This window comes from Orcinus orca, chromosome 6, assembly GCF_937001465.1.
Source record: "Orcinus orca chromosome 6, mOrcOrc1.1, whole genome shotgun sequence".
Lineage (NCBI taxonomy): Eukaryota > Metazoa > Chordata > Mammalia > Artiodactyla > Delphinidae > Orcinus > Orcinus orca.
Genome location: NC_064564.1, coordinates 74,152,687 through 74,172,912, shown reverse-complemented (window position 1 = coordinate 74,172,912; position 20,226 = coordinate 74,152,687). Strand labels below are relative to the sequence as shown.

Below are 20,226 nucleotides of genomic sequence, written 5' to 3'. Positions count from 1 at the left end.
GCTCAAACTCTACTCAGTTACCCAAAAACCAACCAAGCTGATGTAATATGATTCATTGGGGAAATTCAAAATGCTTGTAAACATTCTCTAATTAAAGGTAATAAAAAGCCAAGCCAGGACTGCCTGGTGGCGCAGTGGTTAAGAATCCGCCTGCCAATGCAGGGGACACAGGTTTGCACCCTGGTCCGGGAAGATCCCACATGCCACGGAGCGACGGAGTCTGTGTGCCACAACTGCTGAGCCTGTGCTCTGGAGCCCGTGAGCCACAACTAGTGAGCCTGCATGCCACAACTACCGGAGCCCACGTGCCTAGAGCCCGTGCTCCGCAACAGGAGAAGCCACCGCAATGAGAAGCCAGCACACCGCAGCGAGGAGTGGCCCCCGCTAGCTCCAACTAGAGAAAACCCATACAACAAAGACCCAACGCAGCCAAAAATAAATTAATTAATTAAAAAAAAAAATCCAAGCCAACTGTATGGGCATCATAAAGTGCTGAAGATGAGACCTCAGTATTTGAAAAATCAAATCAGTAATAAGCTGAATTTTGGGTTTTAAATCAAAACGTCAGAACGAAAATCATCCTTGTGGGACATCTATTTGACCTTATATCATGCCAGTTTCCCTCTAGACAGTCTATATCAGGGGTTGTCAAACTATGGTCTCTGGGGCAAACCTGACTCCCAGCCTGTTATGTATGGCCCATGAACTAAGATTGGTTTTTACATTTTAAAATAGTTACATAAGTACTTACATAATATCCTCAATTTTGCCTCTTGGACCACAAAGCCTGAAGTAACTACTATATGGTCCTTTAAGGAAAAGTGTGCCAACCCTGGGTGTGGACCATCTCTGACAAGTGGCTTCCAGTTCTTCTGAGCATTTCCACTCAGCCTGAACTCAGTGTTTGGTGCTGTAAATGAGTAGGTGGGAAATAAGTGGTGGGGAATAAAAAGACATGGGTTTGAATTTACCTATTAGCCATTTGATTTGGGGCAGATCTTCCATGTGCTTTCAATAATATGATTAATGAGGCCAACTTCTTAAGATTATTGTGGAAATTAAATGAGTTAATATATGGATCGTGCCTGGAACAAAGGCAGTGTTCATTCCTCTTCCATACCCCTGGGGCAGCTTATTAAATCTTTAATTAGTGGCATTAGAACAATGTTGCTCTTTTGCTTAAAAATAAATCTCTTTCAATAAGTCAAGAATATAGTCATAAAATCTGACATTGTTTTGAGTGTGTGTGTTTTAAAACAAGACCTCCTTTTTACCACGAAAAGGCCTTGACTCCTAAAAGCCATGCTCTCAAAAGCCACTGTATTGTAAAAACACTAAGAAGGAAAATCACTTCCAGGGACATCTGGTGAAACATGCTGCATCCAGCAAGTCATTTTCTAACACATCTGCACCAGAGATTTACTATCAGATTCTTAACGGCACCCCATGATCAAGGTTCTGTACTACATAAAATAATCTGTTTTACTATTTAATTATCCCTACAGGCTATTAGCTCTCTCTCAAAGAAGGCATCATGGTGTAAAGGGGTGAGTGCTGGATTTACTGTCAAAGCCCTACTATTGTCATTTTTGATGTATTCTCACTGAGGGAAAAATCCCTTCCCTCCTCCAAGTCAGTTTCTTAATTTATAAACTTGAAGATGACACCTGCCCTCACTGATGTGGCTTGTGACCACGACCATCACAGAGACGATCCTAACAACTTGGCCCAGAACCCAGTTCATTTACTTAAACCACTGGGATTTCTCTCCCAATCTCTCCCTGACATTTCCTAGTTTTACCTTTATTTAAACAAATCCAACCCTTTGTGTCAGCTTTGTTCCACTAAAGTGTCCACGAGGGTGACTTCATACTTGCCCTCCTTGATTGAGATCAGTGGCAGTTCTAGACTTTTTATTTAGGAAGGCCTTGGGGTTTGAAAGGAAGGACTGGGGCACTTTTTGTAGCTCTTCCATAGGAAGCATATATATATATATATATTTTTTTTTTTGCTTAGAATGTAAGTTTACCTGTGGTGGCCAAGACTCAGAAACCAATGAAAGTAATACGGGAATAAAAGACCCCTCTCAAGTTCCCCTTTGGATATCATCTCTGACTTCGAAAGGATAGACTAAGTGACCTTTCCAAGACACTTCTGGTCCTCTGATTCTATCATCATGGGCAGACATAGTTATTAATGGCCTTCTAGGAAGAAGGACAGGGTAATTTCTAAGACCCCTTAAGCCTTTAGCCCTGAAATATAGCCTATAGGGCCCTCAAGGGGAATATTAACTTAGAGGCCCATCACTTCTGTGTATTCACAGCCATATGCTTTATGGAAAAAAGGTGGCGGTCAGGGGGGTGGGGAGGAAGCTTGATGTGCTGATTAGATTTAGTGTTTATGTTTCCCTTGCTGTAGCTGTTTACTGATAATTATTTTGGTTACTTGGGAAACAAATCTTATAATCCTAGGCAGGCAAAGACAGATGCAGATGGCTGTAAATTACATGCAGTAGGATCAGAATATGGCTCATGAATTTTAGCCTCTCACCACCACGTAATCAGTGCTGAATTGGTTAGGTTACAGCACAACCCCTGGGGAGAAAGAGAGTTGAAAACGCTGAAACTTAAAAGGCGCAGGAAGAACATTACAAAGGCTCTTTCTATGAGGAGGGAAAGCACATACACCATAACCAAAATAACAGCAATAACTAATCCAGGATTAGAAAGCTGTCTCAAGATCATTGCCAGCCAGCTTGGAAAATCATGTTCCAGTGTCTCTCCGATGACTTCAAACATCCTATTTTTGCCACTGAAAAAAAAAAAGGAGAGAAGTTCATTTAAAACAGATGTAAAAACCATGTTTATAGCAAGATGTAAAAACTATGTTTATAGCAAGAAAACTAGAAATTTTTCTCAAACATTGCCTAAGTACTCTTTCAGGTTAGAAATCTGATGTTTAGCTACAACTCCTGACACTTTGGCCTCATACTGTCAACAAATGGATAAGATATGAGAAATGTTATGCCAACACAAACACATAGTCAAAGCAGTTAGGAAATTAACCACAGCATTAGGAGAAGATTTAAAAAAAATTTTTTTTTGGAGTATAGTTGATTTACAGTGTTGTGTTCGCTTCAGGTGTACTGCAAAGTGAATCGGTTATATATATATAATCCACTCTTTTTAAGAATCCTTTCCCATAGAGGTCATTATGGAATATTGAGTAGAATTCCCTGTGCTATACAGTAAGTCCTTATTAGTTATCTATTTTATATATAGCAGTGTATATGTCAATCCCAATCTCCCAATTTATCCCTTCCCTCCAGGAGAAGATTTTTTAAAGCTATATTTCTAAGATTTGGGTTACTTGGGAACAAATATATTATATAAAATATAAATATACCTTATATATGTATGAAAATATATTTTATAAATAGCTTGTAAGTCTACTCCTCAGCAGCTGTTCTTATATGAGAATACTTTCTTTGGGCTGAACAAATAGTTGCTCAATTTTTTTAATTAGCCTTGGAAATGAGCATAAGGAATAGCTTAATGGAATAAAATCCACAAATAATCTAATATCTCTTTCCATGTTATAGCTTCTATCTCATTTTCCACCAGACCTCTTTCATCTGAGCTATTAATAGGTAACTGCACTGAATGCTGAATCCTTTCTCTCTCAGTATTTCTTCTGGACGGGCCCTAATGAATACCAGCTAAGAACAGATAATGGGAAGAGAAAGAAAACAAGCCTAAAAAGCAAAGGTCCTTAGTGAGTTTGTTCTCAGCCCCTATAAACTAGAGAAATGAGAGCAGGATGTCTGTCTTAACTTGGTATATAATATTCAGCATTATCAGGTAACACCCATCATGCCAAATTATTTTTTTCTGTATATACATATTGATTCTACTATGAAATGATGTAATTTTCAGAGAAGATATTGCATTATTTATCAGCAATTTGTATGTATCATGAGAATAAAGGTTGGCATAACACTGACTCAAATATTTTGGCTTCACTTTTGGTTTTTGACCTTTATACATTCTTAGCTACTAATTGAACATGACCCACAAGTTCCAGATCAGATTTTTTTTCTCTCCAGTATCTTTTAATAGACTGAGAGTGACTTCAAGTATCTTGTCAGGAGTCACTGGACTACAGAGGTATAAATTTTGCTTCACAAATTATAGATCTACACACTAATTAGCAAGACCTATGATACATAAGGGGGGATGAAGCTTACTGACAATTTAAGATTATATCAACCTATTGTACTAAGGTTTCTCATTCTTCATCCATTCTAGCTGACCATGCTTCATGACCATGACATACGGAATACAGCCAGAATGAAGAGACAGGCAAGGAGGATGAGAAAAAATGAGACAATCCACCCCACCTTCTCCAGCCTCTAGGGCTGTGTTTGATGAATGTCAGAATGAGGGAACTGGAATTTTACAAAATCATCCCTCCCCACAAAGGTCTTCTTTGCATCCAGTGTATGAGAAATGTGAAGTTATTAGTATCTCTGAGGATTCTTGGGTGCTTTTTCCAGGATAGGTCTCTTACCAGGAGTCCAGATCTTTTATTATACACAAACTATAGAAGCATCTACAAATCCTGGCACTCCCTTTTTCTGACGGGTGAACCAAAGTATGCATATTCCCAGAAGTCCTTTCCAGCCTGTTGCGAGTATACAGCCAAGTGAAATGTTACTGAAGTTAATCTATAGCTCTCTTGGGCATAGCTCTATCCACCCTAATTAGAATAGTCTATGTCTGTCTTTTCAGCCAGACCGAAAGGTCCACCTGGCCAGAATCAATGCCCAATGTACACCTACATCTCTTCTAGTGTTTAGTGCATGACAAACAGTCATTCTTCATTCATTAACTCAAATTACGGCCAACACTCTACTGTGTTTTGACTCACAGGGATGAAAATATTCTGTCCCTAAACTCTAGAAGTCAGTTACACTATTAAGAAAAATCAACACATCAAGTGAGTAATGTAATAGCAGTGTCACAATATAACATAAACCTATACATGTTAGATGATCTCAGTTATTTTAAAAATCTGCATAAGAAGAAAACCAAAATACAAAATGCCAAAAAAATGTTGAGAGTTGTTATTTCAGGTCTTTAGTTAGTGTTTATTTTCATGCGAAAATTTCTATAATTTCTGGTTTTTCTAGGGTAAACACATATTACCTTTGCAGTTAGATGAAAATACATGAAGTTATAATTACCATAATGTTAGTAGGGAGGTGTGTGAGAACCTAGAGAACTACAAATTGTCCAGAATTATTAGTGAGGGAGCTGGGGGAGAAACATCAAGTGTCAGGAAATGTGGTAGAGCAATTAGAAGAATTTTCTTCATCTGGACACCAAAGAAATAGTTTTTTAATTGTCAAACTGTTAAGGTAAATCCACTTAATAGCCTACTGGAATAATTTTCTGGAAAATTCACCCTCCCTAGCCAGTTCTTATGAAACCAGAACAAGCTAGACTATCTCATCAAATTGCTTTGCAGAATGGGTCTTCTAAGGTATTGTAGCCACCTTACCTGAAAACATACATGCACCTGGGAGAGCCTGGCCATTACTGTGCTGTCCCTATTAACCTACCTCAAATGCACGTTTACCAATTTGCTGCCCACCCAGGTGCCAAGTAGGGTCAGATACACTTCACTAGGCAGGCTGGTCAAACCACCTCAAACTCAGGGTCCAAAAGGATGGCAAGTCATGAGTCTCCTACTAATATATCCTTTCTCACCTCACTACCAAGGCAGAACAATGCTTAAAGCTTTAAAATCTAGAGAATAAACCAAGTATACATTCTTTTGCTCCAGGAACAACAGACTATCTAAATAGGACAGAGATACCCCTTTCCCAATACTCTACTGAAAATATTTAAATTTCCTTGATCTCAAAATAGTGATATACATGCTGCTCATGTGCCAACGTTTGCCAATTAGGAAACAGTTGGTCAAAGTCAGATACTATGTGTTAGACACAGACTAAGTTTTATTCATTAAAATCATAGTAACTCAGTGTGATTTAAAGAGAGGCAAAGGAGTTAGGATGCAAAAACCTAAAATTGTGCAGTCATTGTACGTGACTAGCTCAATGATATTTTTAATATTAATGGACCTTTGTTACCACCACCCAGCTCCATGTTGACCTTGTGGGGTTTCCCTGGCAGACAACTAAGTTCCTTTGATATGTTTTTCTGAGAAGGACCCACTTCCAATTAAAAAGTTAAAAGCACATCTAAAACTTATCCTGGATATTTAGTTGTGTGGGTAATTTGCAATTAACTAAAGTCTTTAGATGACTTGTCTCTTGAACTTTGTACCCTGAGCTTTATTAAGACCAATCGCTCTTTCAAAACTGTAGTTTCATATTTAGCCTCCAGATGTCACTGTCTGCATTATTTACTTCCCCCCACCTGGGTGGGGCGGGGGAACAGGACTTGTCAACTTCAGCTTCCTGAATATGTATGACAGAACTCCAGCTGTTTTTGCACAATCAGTAGGCTTAACATTTTCTTTCTTTATGTCCAGGAAAGCAGTAATAACAGACTATTATTAGAATGAAAATGCTTCTTTTATACTTAAGTCTGTGGGCAAAGAATATTTTGACTTTAATTTAATAACTTGGGTCTGACAGCATGAAGGAGAAATTATACATGTCCACTATTGCATCATGCTTGTCATTCACATGGCTTTTTGTATTCACATTTTCCCACTGAAAAGTAGAAATAACTCAAATGCATGCTGATCAGTGACTCAACATGTAGAGATTCTTGGGCGGACTTGTGGTAGAATGAAATCTCAATCCTCCAGATCTGGAAACTTTGCTTTCTTGGTAAGTGTCACAGGGAACGCTGTCATAGAGAACTGTAGAAAAGTATATTTCTAAATTGGATCAAAGAGCCTTCTTGACTCTTTATTACTGACTTGTGTGATTTATTCTTGTTATTTGAGGAGAATATACACGAGGAACATCCTTAATTTTTTTCCTAGCATGTAGATTTGGATTATAAATTATGTGACCCTCTTTATATTCATTATTAGCTAATAATGATCCCATTTCCTAGGTAGCTTGTGGAGTCATCTTTCTTTTTTCCTTCCTCCCTCCCTCCCTTCCTTCCTCTTTTATATTTTCAATTAGGTGGTTCATGTGAAAAGTAACAATAGCTTCCAATGTCTGAATGAGATGACCTAGCATCAGGAAAATGTTCATATCCAGACTAGTGTAATCAAACCTTGCTCTTCGTTAACTCCTTATACAGAAAGAGCTCAGATTCAGTGTACATATTTCACACGGACAGAACCTGGAGCAGTTATTTTCCCTTTTATGATTGCTAAGTGAGAAAACATCAATAGATGGATCTTGTTTAAGAATTTCCATGTCACATAATGAGCCTGAATATCTAAAAGAGCTCAATTCCTACAGACCAAAATGTCACTGTTTGGGGGAAAAAAAAATAGCTTATACGACGAGTGACCATTCCCATCTCCATCCCTGAAAGAAAACTTTGCCCAAAAGAAATTACAAAGGCAAGAACCTGAAGGGGCCACAGTCGAAAGATGGTGGGAGGGACACGATCATGTACAGGACGGGCATGGTGGACAGGAAGAGGATGAGCAACAGCATCCCCAGATAGAAGTTATTCGATCTGGAAGCTTTGAAGACCCTCGCCTCAGGAACGTTGCAACACATCACAGCCCAGCCCTGGAAGTACATGGATGTGTGGAGACGAAGGATATTGATGCCTGGGAGGCTGGGAGCGAAGAAGGAGCCCATCCTGGAAAGAAAAACAGAGCTCTGCTCACCACGGAGCTTCACTCCCCAACAAAGTCACACAGTCCGTATTTATTTTACATCATGCTTATTTGCCAAAGGCAGAAAATGTGTTTGCCGCTTTCAATCACGTAAACCCTTCATGTTAATAAACTTAACTAATTCTATTTCCATCTCCTGTACACATTTTACCATCTTCCCCATTATTGCAGATATTGTGTACTGAAGTCTTTCACAGAAACTCTGCTGGTCGCTAACTATATCCACTTATCATTAGTAACTTTAAACTACAACAGACCAAACAGTATATTACATTTGTTCTACTTCTCTCTTCTACTTGTAAAAAAAATTTACTTTCCCCTAATATTCATATCATCAATATATCTAAAAATTTCGCTTTAAAAAAAACTTTCCCCCCAAATTTTAAAAATTAAAAAATTAGCTTTTTTTATAATTAACCCTTAAAATCACCCATTATATTCAAATAAACTGCATATGTGCATTAATTATTTTGTCATAGCTAATTAATTTTTACTTAATGAAAGAGAAAATGTTAAAGTAAGTTTTTCTGATGTTATTTTCTATTTGTGGCTGTTATGGTATTTTAGAGCCAATGGGAATTATGTATTTGTGCCTCACAAGATACTATGTTTTGTTGATATTCCATTGTAAGCTTTATGTGTTTATGAAATGAAAATTTGACACATCCATTTAATTTAGTTTATCTGTTTACTTTCTTATTTTAGCTTGTCCAGGAAATCCACTGGTCTGTACATGAGATTTTTAAAAAGTACTTTCAAATGTCACTTTTAAACAGGAACCATTTGGGTGAGGTCACTCTTACTTGATGGCTTCAGTGGTTATTATTTCAACAAAATAAATTTCAGTTTTCTTTGATGAGAAAATCCATCAGCACCATAATGGCAATTTATTAATCCGAAACTCAAAAGAGGATACATGTACACTTATTTCAGAAGTATAAGCAGAATCCTCCCTTTTAAACTGTCCCAAATATAATAAAACCTTCAGCAATTCTAGTTAGGGTTTGCATGTTATATTTCCTGGTTATGTAGAATAATTTTTTAAATCAATCCAATGTAAATTTGGTATATTATGGAGGGTGGGGGGTTGAGTTAGATGAAGAAGTTAGTTTTGGCTATAATTGAACTTGTGCAATCCAACATTAAACCATTTCATTGAAAAGTGCTAACCTGCTACAGTTTGTGCTGTGTTGTTGATAGGTTTCCATACAACAGATCTGAAAAACATTTAACATACTGAATTGACCATAGATTTTGTAGAAAGTTAAACTATTAAAAAAATGGTATGTACTTTGGGTGATGATGATTTGTCCACGTAGGTTCATCAGTGACAACAAATGTACAGCGTGGTGGAAGATGTCAACAGTGGGAAAGGCTGTGCGTGGGTGGGGACTGGGGGTATATGGGAACTCTGTACTTTCCACTCAATTTTGCTGCGAACGTGTAACTTCTCTAAGATATAAAGTTCATTAGTTTTTTTTTAAATGAGGGTAAACTTTGGAACAATACTGTGTATCTTGGTTACAGGATAGCAAGAGAGAATCTGGAACCCCAGAAACATGAGCAAGTAAGTGAGTGACAGTCCCAGCTGAGGGGTCAGAATTACAAAGCACTAGATGATATTCCCAAATGCCAACGTCTGTAATATAACATGCTTGCAGATGATTGTGCTTGCCCCCTTCTAAAAGTCAGGCTTGGCCATGTGATTTGTTTTGGCCAGTAAAACAGAGATAAAAATGAAGTGTCTCACTACGGGATGGAAACTTTAATAGCGCTGTAGGGTTTTTTGTTCTCTTCTCTCTCTGCTCTGACCAGTGATGTTCCAGATGGATCCTATTCTATCACAGTCTATGACTCCACAGTGAGAGTAACTAACATGAGCACAGTCCTTTACCAACTCACATTGGACACATGGAGTAAATAAGAAATAAACTTTTCCTTTTCTAAGCCACTGAGATTTGGGGGTTTGTATTTAATTGCTGCACAACCTAGTCTATCCTAAGATACAGTTTTGCCTAAAGCCACATATATGTGTAGCTATACATAGGCATGCGTTGTTTATCTGTATGCACACATATGGACACTCATATATGTAAGTGTATCTATAGATAAATAATTTCAGAATTTCAAAATAAATATCACATAGGCATTTTGAACAAATGACTCAAGAACATTACCCTAGAAAAAGAGATCCCGGCACAGTGATATCTGAATCTTAAAGCTCATTCTTTCTTTGCCCATGACTCACTAATCAGCTCAGCTCACTAAGTCCCTTAGCCAGACCTGATCCCGTCATCTGTCAGTTGAAGATCATTGTAATACCTTAGGCTTATAAAATGCTTTTCTTCCAAGAAGATCAAAGCAAATCAAAGCTTCTTTTATTTAGCTCTTCTTATTGTTCCAGTGACACGGTACGTGTCAGGTAAATTATTCACATTTGATCAAGTGAGAAAATGAGGTAGCAGAAAGTGACAAGACTGGCAGGGAGACACAGGAGGCAGCACTGGAACAACGTCTAAACCTATCTTCTTTCTCACTGTGTGTGCTCTGCCTCAGCTACATCCTGCTCTGATAGAGATATGATATGCTTTCATCATTTAAAAATGTGATGACAAAACCTACGCTATTTTAAAAAGACGTGTATAATATAGTTTTACTGATCATATCAGCCAATTCATAAAAAAATGGATGTTACCTATAACTGTTTGACTTTAATAGCGTCGGTGTAAATAACCTTCATTACTCAGAAACTCCTAAAGCGGTTATTGAATGTCTCCAGTCACAAACCAATAAAATTGAACACAAAATCTCCATCCTCTTTTGATCATTTCTGTAGCAAATGGCCATACTTAGGCATCAGATCCTTACGCCTCATAAAATAGTGGATTACATGTGTGAGTACAAGGGAGCCTTCTAAACCTAGACTACACACTCCTCACACCACATCCCTACCCTGTCACCAACTTCCTGGCAGTTAGGAAAAGACCATTTGTACAAAGGGTTGACCTGAAGGGGAATAATAGTTATTCAATATTTTGCTTCTAGAACTCTGGGAAGTGTGTGAACATCTTAGTACACTCAAAAAACACAATCACTTTCTAAAGTCCTCTTCAAACTAACCGGAAGCAATATTTGACCAATATCTGAAGGTTGAATACATAGAAAGTGATAGTGTAATGATACTGCAAAGATTTTGATGATGGGTCTGCCCATGAGAAAACTGGAGAAGATTGTTTAGATATTTAAGAATTTCAATATGAACAACAGTGGCCTAAATAGGTGCAAAATTACAAGTGAAACAAATCAGGACACAATTATAAGAGCTTTGCTGACAATGAAAACAAATTTCTAGGCCAATCTGTTGTCTTCACTATGAAAGAACAAGAAACAGACTTGCAGCATATGTCTGCACAAATGGCGCCACGCCAGGCCTGAGGGATTTACGACACTCTGCATAAGAGCCAGGGAGTTTTAAAACTGATATAAGGCAGTGGTTTCTCATTACTCCAATAGCACCGTTAGCCATTTTCTGCCATGACAGCAGAATCCCCTACGGGAAACGAAAGATCTGGAAGCTGAGCCCTTTGCTATCTCTGGTGATAGTCACATGTTGAGCCACCCTGACTTTCCTCCCTGCTTGGAGAAGAAAGGATGCATTTCACTCCTTAATGACTCTCTGGACATATAAGCCGTAACCTGTAAAATTTAGAAAGCAAGGGAACAGGAATCACGTTTTTAAACATACCTGACAATGGAGAGGAGGATCTTTTCATAGTCTTCTCTTCAGATTGATTGACCTAGTGAGGCACAGAAATCTGACAGGCCCCAAGGCAGGATGATGAGGCCCTTGACTGTGGTCTTTATATTACTGAAGCAAGATCATTTTTACTTTTGCAGAGAGGTTTGCTCTCACAAAGGTTTAACAATTCAGACTAGCTATGGTTGAAGGAGTTGAGTAATAGATGAAGCTTGCACAAAAACTGACCCCAGTAACTAGTACTTGCACCTAGGACAATGGTGTGATTGGCACAATATTAGATCTGTGTCAATGGGATAAAGAAGCTCAGTTGTAACTGCTTGTGGGTTGGGGTGTTCTTAGTTAAGAGTGACAGATTTTCAAGACACACGGTCCACAGATGAATCTCCTGCTATGATTCCATTTTTAAAGTCAAAAATGGTTTCTACTGTATCAACTCATCTTAACCTGTCAAAGTTTACAGTGAAAATGCTTTCATTTAATAAAAGATATAACAATCCTTTGTAAATTAAAAGAAATAATTCCGATGTGCAAGTGACCCCATGAAACAAATTACTAAATAAAGATCGTATTTCTAAATAAACCTTCCTAAAACATGTATTTCATCTCTATAAACTACTGGATTTGGTAAGCTAATAGTTTTTAAAGTAGCTATAAATTCCATTTAAAACATATTCAATAGTGACTGCAAATAAAATAAGTTTCTTGGAAAGACCTTACACTAATTTCTTTCATTCTTAACATGGGGTAATGGGATCATTAATGTTTCACTGTCAGATCCTAGTATCACAGGATATGAAATTATAAAAAGCCTTCAAATAATCTAGAAGCCAGAACCTAGACTCCCAGTATCTGATGAAGGAGTGCTCTGCAAAACAGGCAGATGCCTTTTAGAATTAAGATTTAAAATATGGGGGAAAAAAGTAAACTCTTCATAGCCATTCACTTTGCAAAAAGACAAATGTTGAGTTAGATGCAGACTGTGGACTTCTCTAACACCAGGCTACAGTGCTTCATGCAAAAATGATCTTGGAGGCTTTCTTCAAGTGATAAACTGTCCACAGCTGGCTTACCAGATCATTCCTTGATTGAAGATCAGAGCGAGGACATTGCCACTGATGTCAAATTCGGTGTATGAAGGCTAGAGGAGACATTCACTGTATTAGCATCTCAAATGGCAAAAACTGAAAGGCAAGTGTTTCATATTTCTATATAGGTATGGCTAGACTTGCAACTATTTTCTTGCAGCAACAACAGCAGAATAATCAATACAATAAATAATAAGCAATAAAATAATAAGGCATCCTTTTTAACACAGTAAGACATTTTAAAATTCTGTCATTCGATGCTGTGGAAGTGTGATGAGACATACGCTCTCATATACTGCTGGTGAAAGTAAAACTTGGAGTAAACCTTTAGAAAACAATTTGACAATACATATGAAAAGTTTTAAAAACTTCATTCTCTTTGACCCTGTAAATTTACTTCTAGAAATTGGTTTTAACAAAATAATCCTAAATGCTAACAAATTTTAAGAAGCAGAGATGAAACCATCTAAATGTCCAACACTGGTTAAGTAAACACAGTTTAACTATGCTATGATATATATTGCAGCTAATTACAATCACCGTTGGAAGGATATTTATATAACCAAGAGAAAACTATGCTCTAATGTTAAACAAAAAATATGTAAACTTATACATTATTTTTTCTACTCAATATGAAACTATGCATAAAGAAAAAACTTAAAAGTGATTGGCAAAATTAATAGTTGTTATATGTGGGTGATGGATTAGCTTTTATTTTCTTCTTTAAGTTTTGCGTATTTAAAATACTTTTATAAAAAAATGTGAATTTCTTTTACAATAAAAAATATAGAGGGGCTTCCCTGGTGGCGCAGTGGTTGGGAGTCCGCCTGCCGATGCAGGGGACACGGGTTCGTTCCCCGGTCTGGGAAGATCCCACATGCCGCGGAGCGGCTGGGCCCGTGAACCATGGCCGCTGAGCCTGCGCGTCCGGAGCCTGTGCTCCGCAACGGGAGAGGCCACAACAGTGAGAGGCCCGCGTACCACAAAAAAAAAAAAAAAAAAAAAAAAAAAAAAAAGAGAGAGAGAGCAATACAATGAAAGTTTAAGAAGTTATTCAACTCATTGTCCAGTGTTCACTCCTAGATGATACCATCCTACTCAGGGCAGCAGCACCAGGCTGTTCTTTGTACACAGGGGACACCAATTGGAACTGAGGTGGGCATCTGTCCTAGGAGGACCCATCCAAAGGCTTCCTGGTGACACATTAGGCATCTTAGAAAGAAAGCTCTGTCAATGGAGTAATGCTAATTAGCAAAGACAATAAAGCTGGCTCCTATTTAATTTGAGATAGAGAATAATCAATCAGGAAATTGACTAACTGGTAACAAGAGAAAAAGTAAACAGCAAAAAATATAAAGTGAGAGGACCACAAAGAGAGAGTAATAGAGTGGCAGGACCTGATTACTGCCCCAGATCCTGACACCTGCAGGTGTGGCTTCAGACCACATGTATCCTCATAATAACTCCCTCCCTAGCACACATATATATGCACAGCACAACGCTCATGTGCACACACACACATACAAAATCAAACAACCTGAGAGTGTCTCAGTTTTTCTTAAACCCAAGCACCCAAAAATATATTTGTAAGAAGATAAAATAGGTCTCTGATTTGGAGCCCCAACAAATATTTCACAATTTTTGAACACTCTGCCTCAAGAATTCTTGAATCCAGGCGTCAAATTCATCACTTCCCAAAAGGCAACAGTACTCTCCTAGTTAACTGAAAGGTATGCGCGATGTGCCTTGTAACAGATTCAGGTAGTAGGTGCCAAGTCTGACATAACAAGAATGGTTAAATAGCAAGATATAATAATAATAAGATGATACATAATGAAAAAATAAATAACTCTATATAAGGAGGACAAAGATGACAGATGATTTCAACAAAAATTCACTCAAGATACTACTAAAGTATATACAAAGTGTTTCACTTAGTTTGCAGATCATCAAGAAGCTTAATGTTCTTAAGATGCAAAGAGGTTAGGTTGACAGTTTTTGTTCTAAAATCAACAATGAAAAAAGTGTGGTTTTCATGGAAAACGAAGAAAATGAATTGCTTCTAATCTGGAGAAACGTTAGCTCTGAGTCTTTCTCTTTCCCCAGGAGCACTTTGCTCTGGATCAACTCCCCTTTTCTCCTGGAGCCCTGTGAGATCACAGAACACATGTGACAAATGCTCAGTCGGTGGTCTGCACCATCTGTGGCCTTGGAACAGCTCTTCTCTGTGTCCGTTTAAGAATCAAACCTTCAACCTTGGCCTCTTTAGAAGAGTGTCAGATTTAGCCCACAAAACTAAGGAAAATGAAAAAAATTCAAACTTTTAGAAGTACATTTCTTTTATTCTCACAAGCATACAAACCTCTTAAAGGCCATTTGAGATGAGATATTTTTATAACCAGGTGACCAGAAAAGCACAAAGGACACACTAGGAACCCTTGGTTTCATACTGTGTGTGCAGCAGGGGCAGCTGGAGGAATAAAATCTTTGATGCATAAATTGATTGACCGGATGCAGAGAAAGGGTACCTCCACACTCCCTACTGTGACAAGTGGTTTTGTGATACAGACACTCGTCTGGGATTCAGACTCGAGTATGAGACTTTGCCCTGCCATTTGCTCGCTGAGTGAGCTGAGCCAGTCACTAATCAATTCAGGCCTCAGTTTCCTCACAGATAAACTAATGAAATGAACTAGATCAGGGGTTGGTGCATTATGACCCATGAGCCAAATCTGGACCACCATCAATTTTTGTAAATAAAGTTTTTTTAGAATATAGCTACATTCATTCATTTCTGTATTGTTTATTGCTGTCTGGGATGAAAACAGGAATGTCATAGTTACAACAGAGACCATATGGCCTGATGCAAGGGAAATCACTTGTTTTCCTCTATGATTACACTCTACTCATGATACTTCTGACACAGATGTATAGGTTCTTCCCCCAAACCAAGCATTTCCCCAACTTTCTGTGGATACCATCTCGATGTCCTACAATTTAACTCAATTCTGACAGTAACTGTCCAGAGTTGGCACAGATCCCACAGGTTAAGGTCTTGGTGCCACAAGACTGCCCCACACTTTAGATGAAAGCCTCACACTTTAATCGAAAGCTCAGGTTGTCACCTATGCTGACTGATGGGCTGTAAACTGGAGATTCTCACGACTCCCTCCTTAGCTTTGATCATTTGCTAGAGTAGCTCACAGATCTCAGGAAAACAGTTTGTTTACTAGATTACTGGTTGGTTATAAAAGGATACAACTTAGGAACAGCCAGATGGAAGAGGTGCATAGGGCAAAGTACGAGGGAAAGGGTACAGAGTTTCCTTGCCTTCTCCACGTGCACCCTCTTTCTGGCACCTCAATGTGTTCAGCAACATGGAAGTTCTCCAAACCCCAGGGTTCAGAGACTCTTATGGAGACTACATCACAGGGACAAAATCAATCATTAACTCAGTCTCCAGCCTCTCTCCCCTCCCTGGAGGATGGGGGGATGAGGCTGAAATTTCCGAGTTTCTAATTATGGTCAGGTCTTTCTGCTGACCAGCCCCCAAACTGAAGCTATCCAGGAGCCCACCAAGAGCTGCCTCATTGGAAAAAATAATGCTCCTATCACCCACAATATTCCAAGGAATTTAGGAACTCTGCATCAAGAGCCAGGGTTAAAGACCAAATATAAGAACAAAAGATGTTCCTAGCCCCGTCACTGCTTTGTAAATTACAAAAATTTTAGGCACTCCAGCCGGGAATTGGAATGAAGACCAAAATATATATTTCTCACTACACCACAATAACATACTTGCAGAAGTGAAAATACTTATTGTGCAATCTTTTACAGAGAAAGTTTGCCTACTTCTGAACTAGATAATTTCTAAGATCCCTTTGTAATCTAAAATCTGTAATTGGTTGACTCAGTTATTAAAGAATTGCTTCTTGGGACTTCCGTGGTGGTGCTCCCAATGCAGGGGGCCTGGGTTTACCCCTCGTCAGGGAACTAGATCCCACATGCATGCTGTCACTAAGAGTTCACATGCCACAACTAAGGAGCCCTCGAGCTGCAACTAAGCAGCCCACGTTCTGCAACTAAGGAGCTGGTGAGCCACAACTAAGGAGCCCGTGAGTCATAACTAAGGAGCCTGCCTGCCACAACTAAGACCCTGCGCAACCAAATGAATAAATGTTAAAAAAAAAATTGCTTCTCTCTAAACACCTTAAAAATGGAATTTATACTCCATTCATTAAACTCAGAAAATCCCACTCTAAAAACGAAACAAATGAAAGAAAGCAAACACACACACACACACACACACACACACACACACACACACACAGGGTATGAAATTCAAGGCTCATTCTTTTAGAGGTGGATTTTTAAAAATATGAGATCATACTATAGTTTCTTTTTTTTTAAAGCCAATACACTAATAATATGAGTGTAAATCAATTTGCAAAGTGTTGCCTCTAAAATATAAAAAGCTTAAAGGTAAATGATGCTTGAGAAAAAACAGGTTTTCTCGTAACCCGAGTTAACAAAATGATTCAAATGGAGTAAGTGTAATAAAGTCCCTAAGGGCTGCTCATCCATAATAAGATTTTTAGGGGCCAGCAACAGAGAAGCCAATCTGGATTTGGGTTGGGGTCCGTAATAGTCAAGGAAAAAGCCTGAGAAAACCCATCCTCTCTCTGCAGGTTTAATTATTTGGGGCAAACCATCAACCTCTGGATATTGTGAAATGCAATTCAGGATCTCAGAGATAATTCTGTCATTGCAATGACCTGCCTGACTTTCGTCACACAAATCTCATTTCCCACAGCTGGAATCACACTGCTTAGAGCTGCAGGCTGGCCTGGCCTGTGGCACTGGGGCAATGGCACTCAAGGGTGGTCCCCAGACCAGAAGCAGCATCAACATCTGGGAACTTTTTAGTAAAGTAAATTCTCAGGCCCTGCCCCAGATCTACTGAATCAGAAACCTGTGTTTTCATGTGCCTTCAGAGCATTCTGATATATGCTCAAATTAGTGAACTACTAACCTAGAACAAATCCAACCCTCGTCTACTAGGTTGATTCAGCACCTCAGGGCTTTGCACTATAACCCTAGTTGCCTGCAGATAGACTCCGTCCAGTCCAGCCTATTCTGTCCCTTTGCCCATGTTCTCACACCTTTGTTGGATACCCATGACTTCTTACTGACTCTTTATCATTCCATCTTCCTGGACTGCTAAATAGTATCTCATTCCCAGAAAGCGAATATCAGTTTATTTCCTGATTCTATATCCCAGCCCCTCTTGCTAATTCCATTCTACAGCAAGAAACCTGTCTAAGCATTTGACTTACAAATGCTATGGATTGGCTCATGAATTAGTCATGATTTGGCAGAGTCCTTGAAATTTCTAGGGGTAAGCATTACAGTGAAAATTCAATATGATGGAAATCTGGTTGACGGCTTTGAAGTCAATCAGATGTGGATTTCAGTTCTACCTCCACCACTGACCAGTTATATGTCTTTGAGCAAATTATTAAAAATCTCTAAACCTCAGTTTACTGTAAAGTAGAAAAATATTATCTACCTCATAGCGTTGCTGGTATGGTTACACAGAATAATATATGTAAAGCATTTTGTAGATGTTCTAACACATGGCAAGCTCTACATAAAAATATAATACAGTATAATGTGATTAGTAATATACTCTGATGGTCTGTGAATCATATGCCTCTTATTTATGGGTAACCTTGCACTCCATCAGATCTCAGGAAAATCTCCCATATTTTCCATTCACATAAATTCAACAAGGAGCACCTTAAAATGTAACTTTAAACAAGGTTTAACCAAGCTGAGGTTTTAATTAGATTGAACATACTCTTACCCGATGCCATGTATTCAGTCCATTTCTTCCTGGATACTATTTACCTACTTCATTGACAAATGGCAAAGATGGTGTCAACATAAATTAAAGTGAGAGTTAAAGGCATTCTGTGTTGAACTATTGCAGAAAACCCAGAGTTTACAAGAGGACTGAGGGCGGTTTTGCTGAATCAGGGTGGTTAAAATCCTTTCTGGGAGCAAACCATTCCACTCCCATGAGTCAGTGAACTCTTTAGAAACACTGAGAACTACCTGCTATGCTCAGAGAAGTCTTAGGAAAGATTAACTTACATTACATGGTCTAACAGTCTGCTCCTAGCCAGTAATTTTCCCACCTCAATTCATCTTCATAGGTTTGTTGTGGTAATACTTTGGCCATGAATTTATAACTGGAAAATATACAGAGTCACTTTTAACCCAATTTACTCAGATATAACCAGTGTATAATTCAGTATATTTAACATAATGGTTTTTCCAGAAGGATATTTCATTGTCCTTATTTATTCACTGGCTATATACTTAGGCAACTCCAATTCAGACTCTTAATTTTTTATATGTAAAATAAAAGCATTATGACTGATTTTGTCAAAACTCCGCCTAACCTTAATATTCAGTGAATCTCTGAATCTAATGCTGGAGTCTGCAGAGTTTAGACTTTATAGAGGTTAATATTGTTATAAAAGTGAATGAACTTTTTCAAAAATATCTCCTCTATAACTGAGCAATTCAACCTAGAGAAATTTCTCATAAGGAAATAAGTTTTACATAAGATTATGATTTATCTATGGAGATATTTATCTACATGGCTATAAATAAATACGATCACAATGTTTAATATAATAATAAAACATTAGGTACAGTTAACTAACAACAAATAAAAAATAACTAGTTATTGTACATTCATATGTAGACTATCACACAGCCATTTAAAAATTATACAAGACCCGTTAATAACATAGAGAAAAGGTCACAGTTAGGTGAAGAAAAGCAAGTAACTAGTCAATAGGATACATGCCAATATATTTTTATAAAAATCTATAGTACTATATATAAATCTATAGTACTTGTTTATCTACATATAAATAAACACTAATACTCTACAATTCAATTAACTAAGTAATGTCGTGAGTGGTGGGATTACCTGTGATTTTTATTTCCATATTAAGCTTATATTGCCTTTTCCAGATTTTTAAACAATGAACTGGTATTATTTTTAAAGTTCAGAAAAAAAAAATTCTTGTTTTTGGTGGCAGAAATGGACACATTTTTCTCTTTCATTCCTGAAAGGATTCTTAAAAGTATCTTCTCTGCCCATCTCAGGTTCTCTTTTGCTTCAATGACAGGTACTTTCTGGACTCATACTGGCAATTAGTAAGTCCAGAATATCAAAGAAACATTCTCATCGGCCTCTTATCCTCTAAAACATTTCCATTTTAGATTTCTGCATCTCTGCCTGCACCACCCATACTTTCCAGCTGCTGGGCCCTGCCTTCCATCAGTCCGTCCACTGAGAATTCTTTCTTCCATCTCAGTCTTTTGAAATTCTGATCCTCCTTCAAGACTTGGCTCAAATGTCTCTTACTCCATCCTGTCTTTGTATTTCTATTGATCTCTCCCACAGTGGTTTCTCCAATGTGCAATTACATTTCCTGCTCTGTGCTGACAACGGGA

The 20,226-nt window shown here is 38.1% G+C and overlaps 1 protein-coding gene across 7 annotated transcripts in view; it reads right to left on the bottom strand.

Moving 5' to 3' along the window:
• The window catches only part of TMC1 (transmembrane channel like 1), a 386,362-nt gene that overhangs the window by 8,163 nt on the left and 357,973 nt on the right, over nt 1-20,226 (bottom strand). For 6 of the 7 annotated variants that reach the window (XM_049710776.1, XM_049710780.1, XM_049710774.1 and 3 more), the window contains 3 exons: nt 12,676-12,743; nt 7,569-7,808; nt 2,688-2,811 (listed from right to left, as the gene is read on the bottom strand). In XM_049710776.1, the coding sequence (XP_049566733.1) occupies nt 2,688-2,811; nt 7,569-7,808; nt 12,676-12,743 (432 nt within the window). Of the gene's footprint in view, nt 1-2,685; nt 2,812-7,568; nt 7,809-12,675; nt 12,744-20,226 lie in introns of all 7 variants that reach the window. The other variant, XM_049710779.1, reaches the window with a different exon arrangement.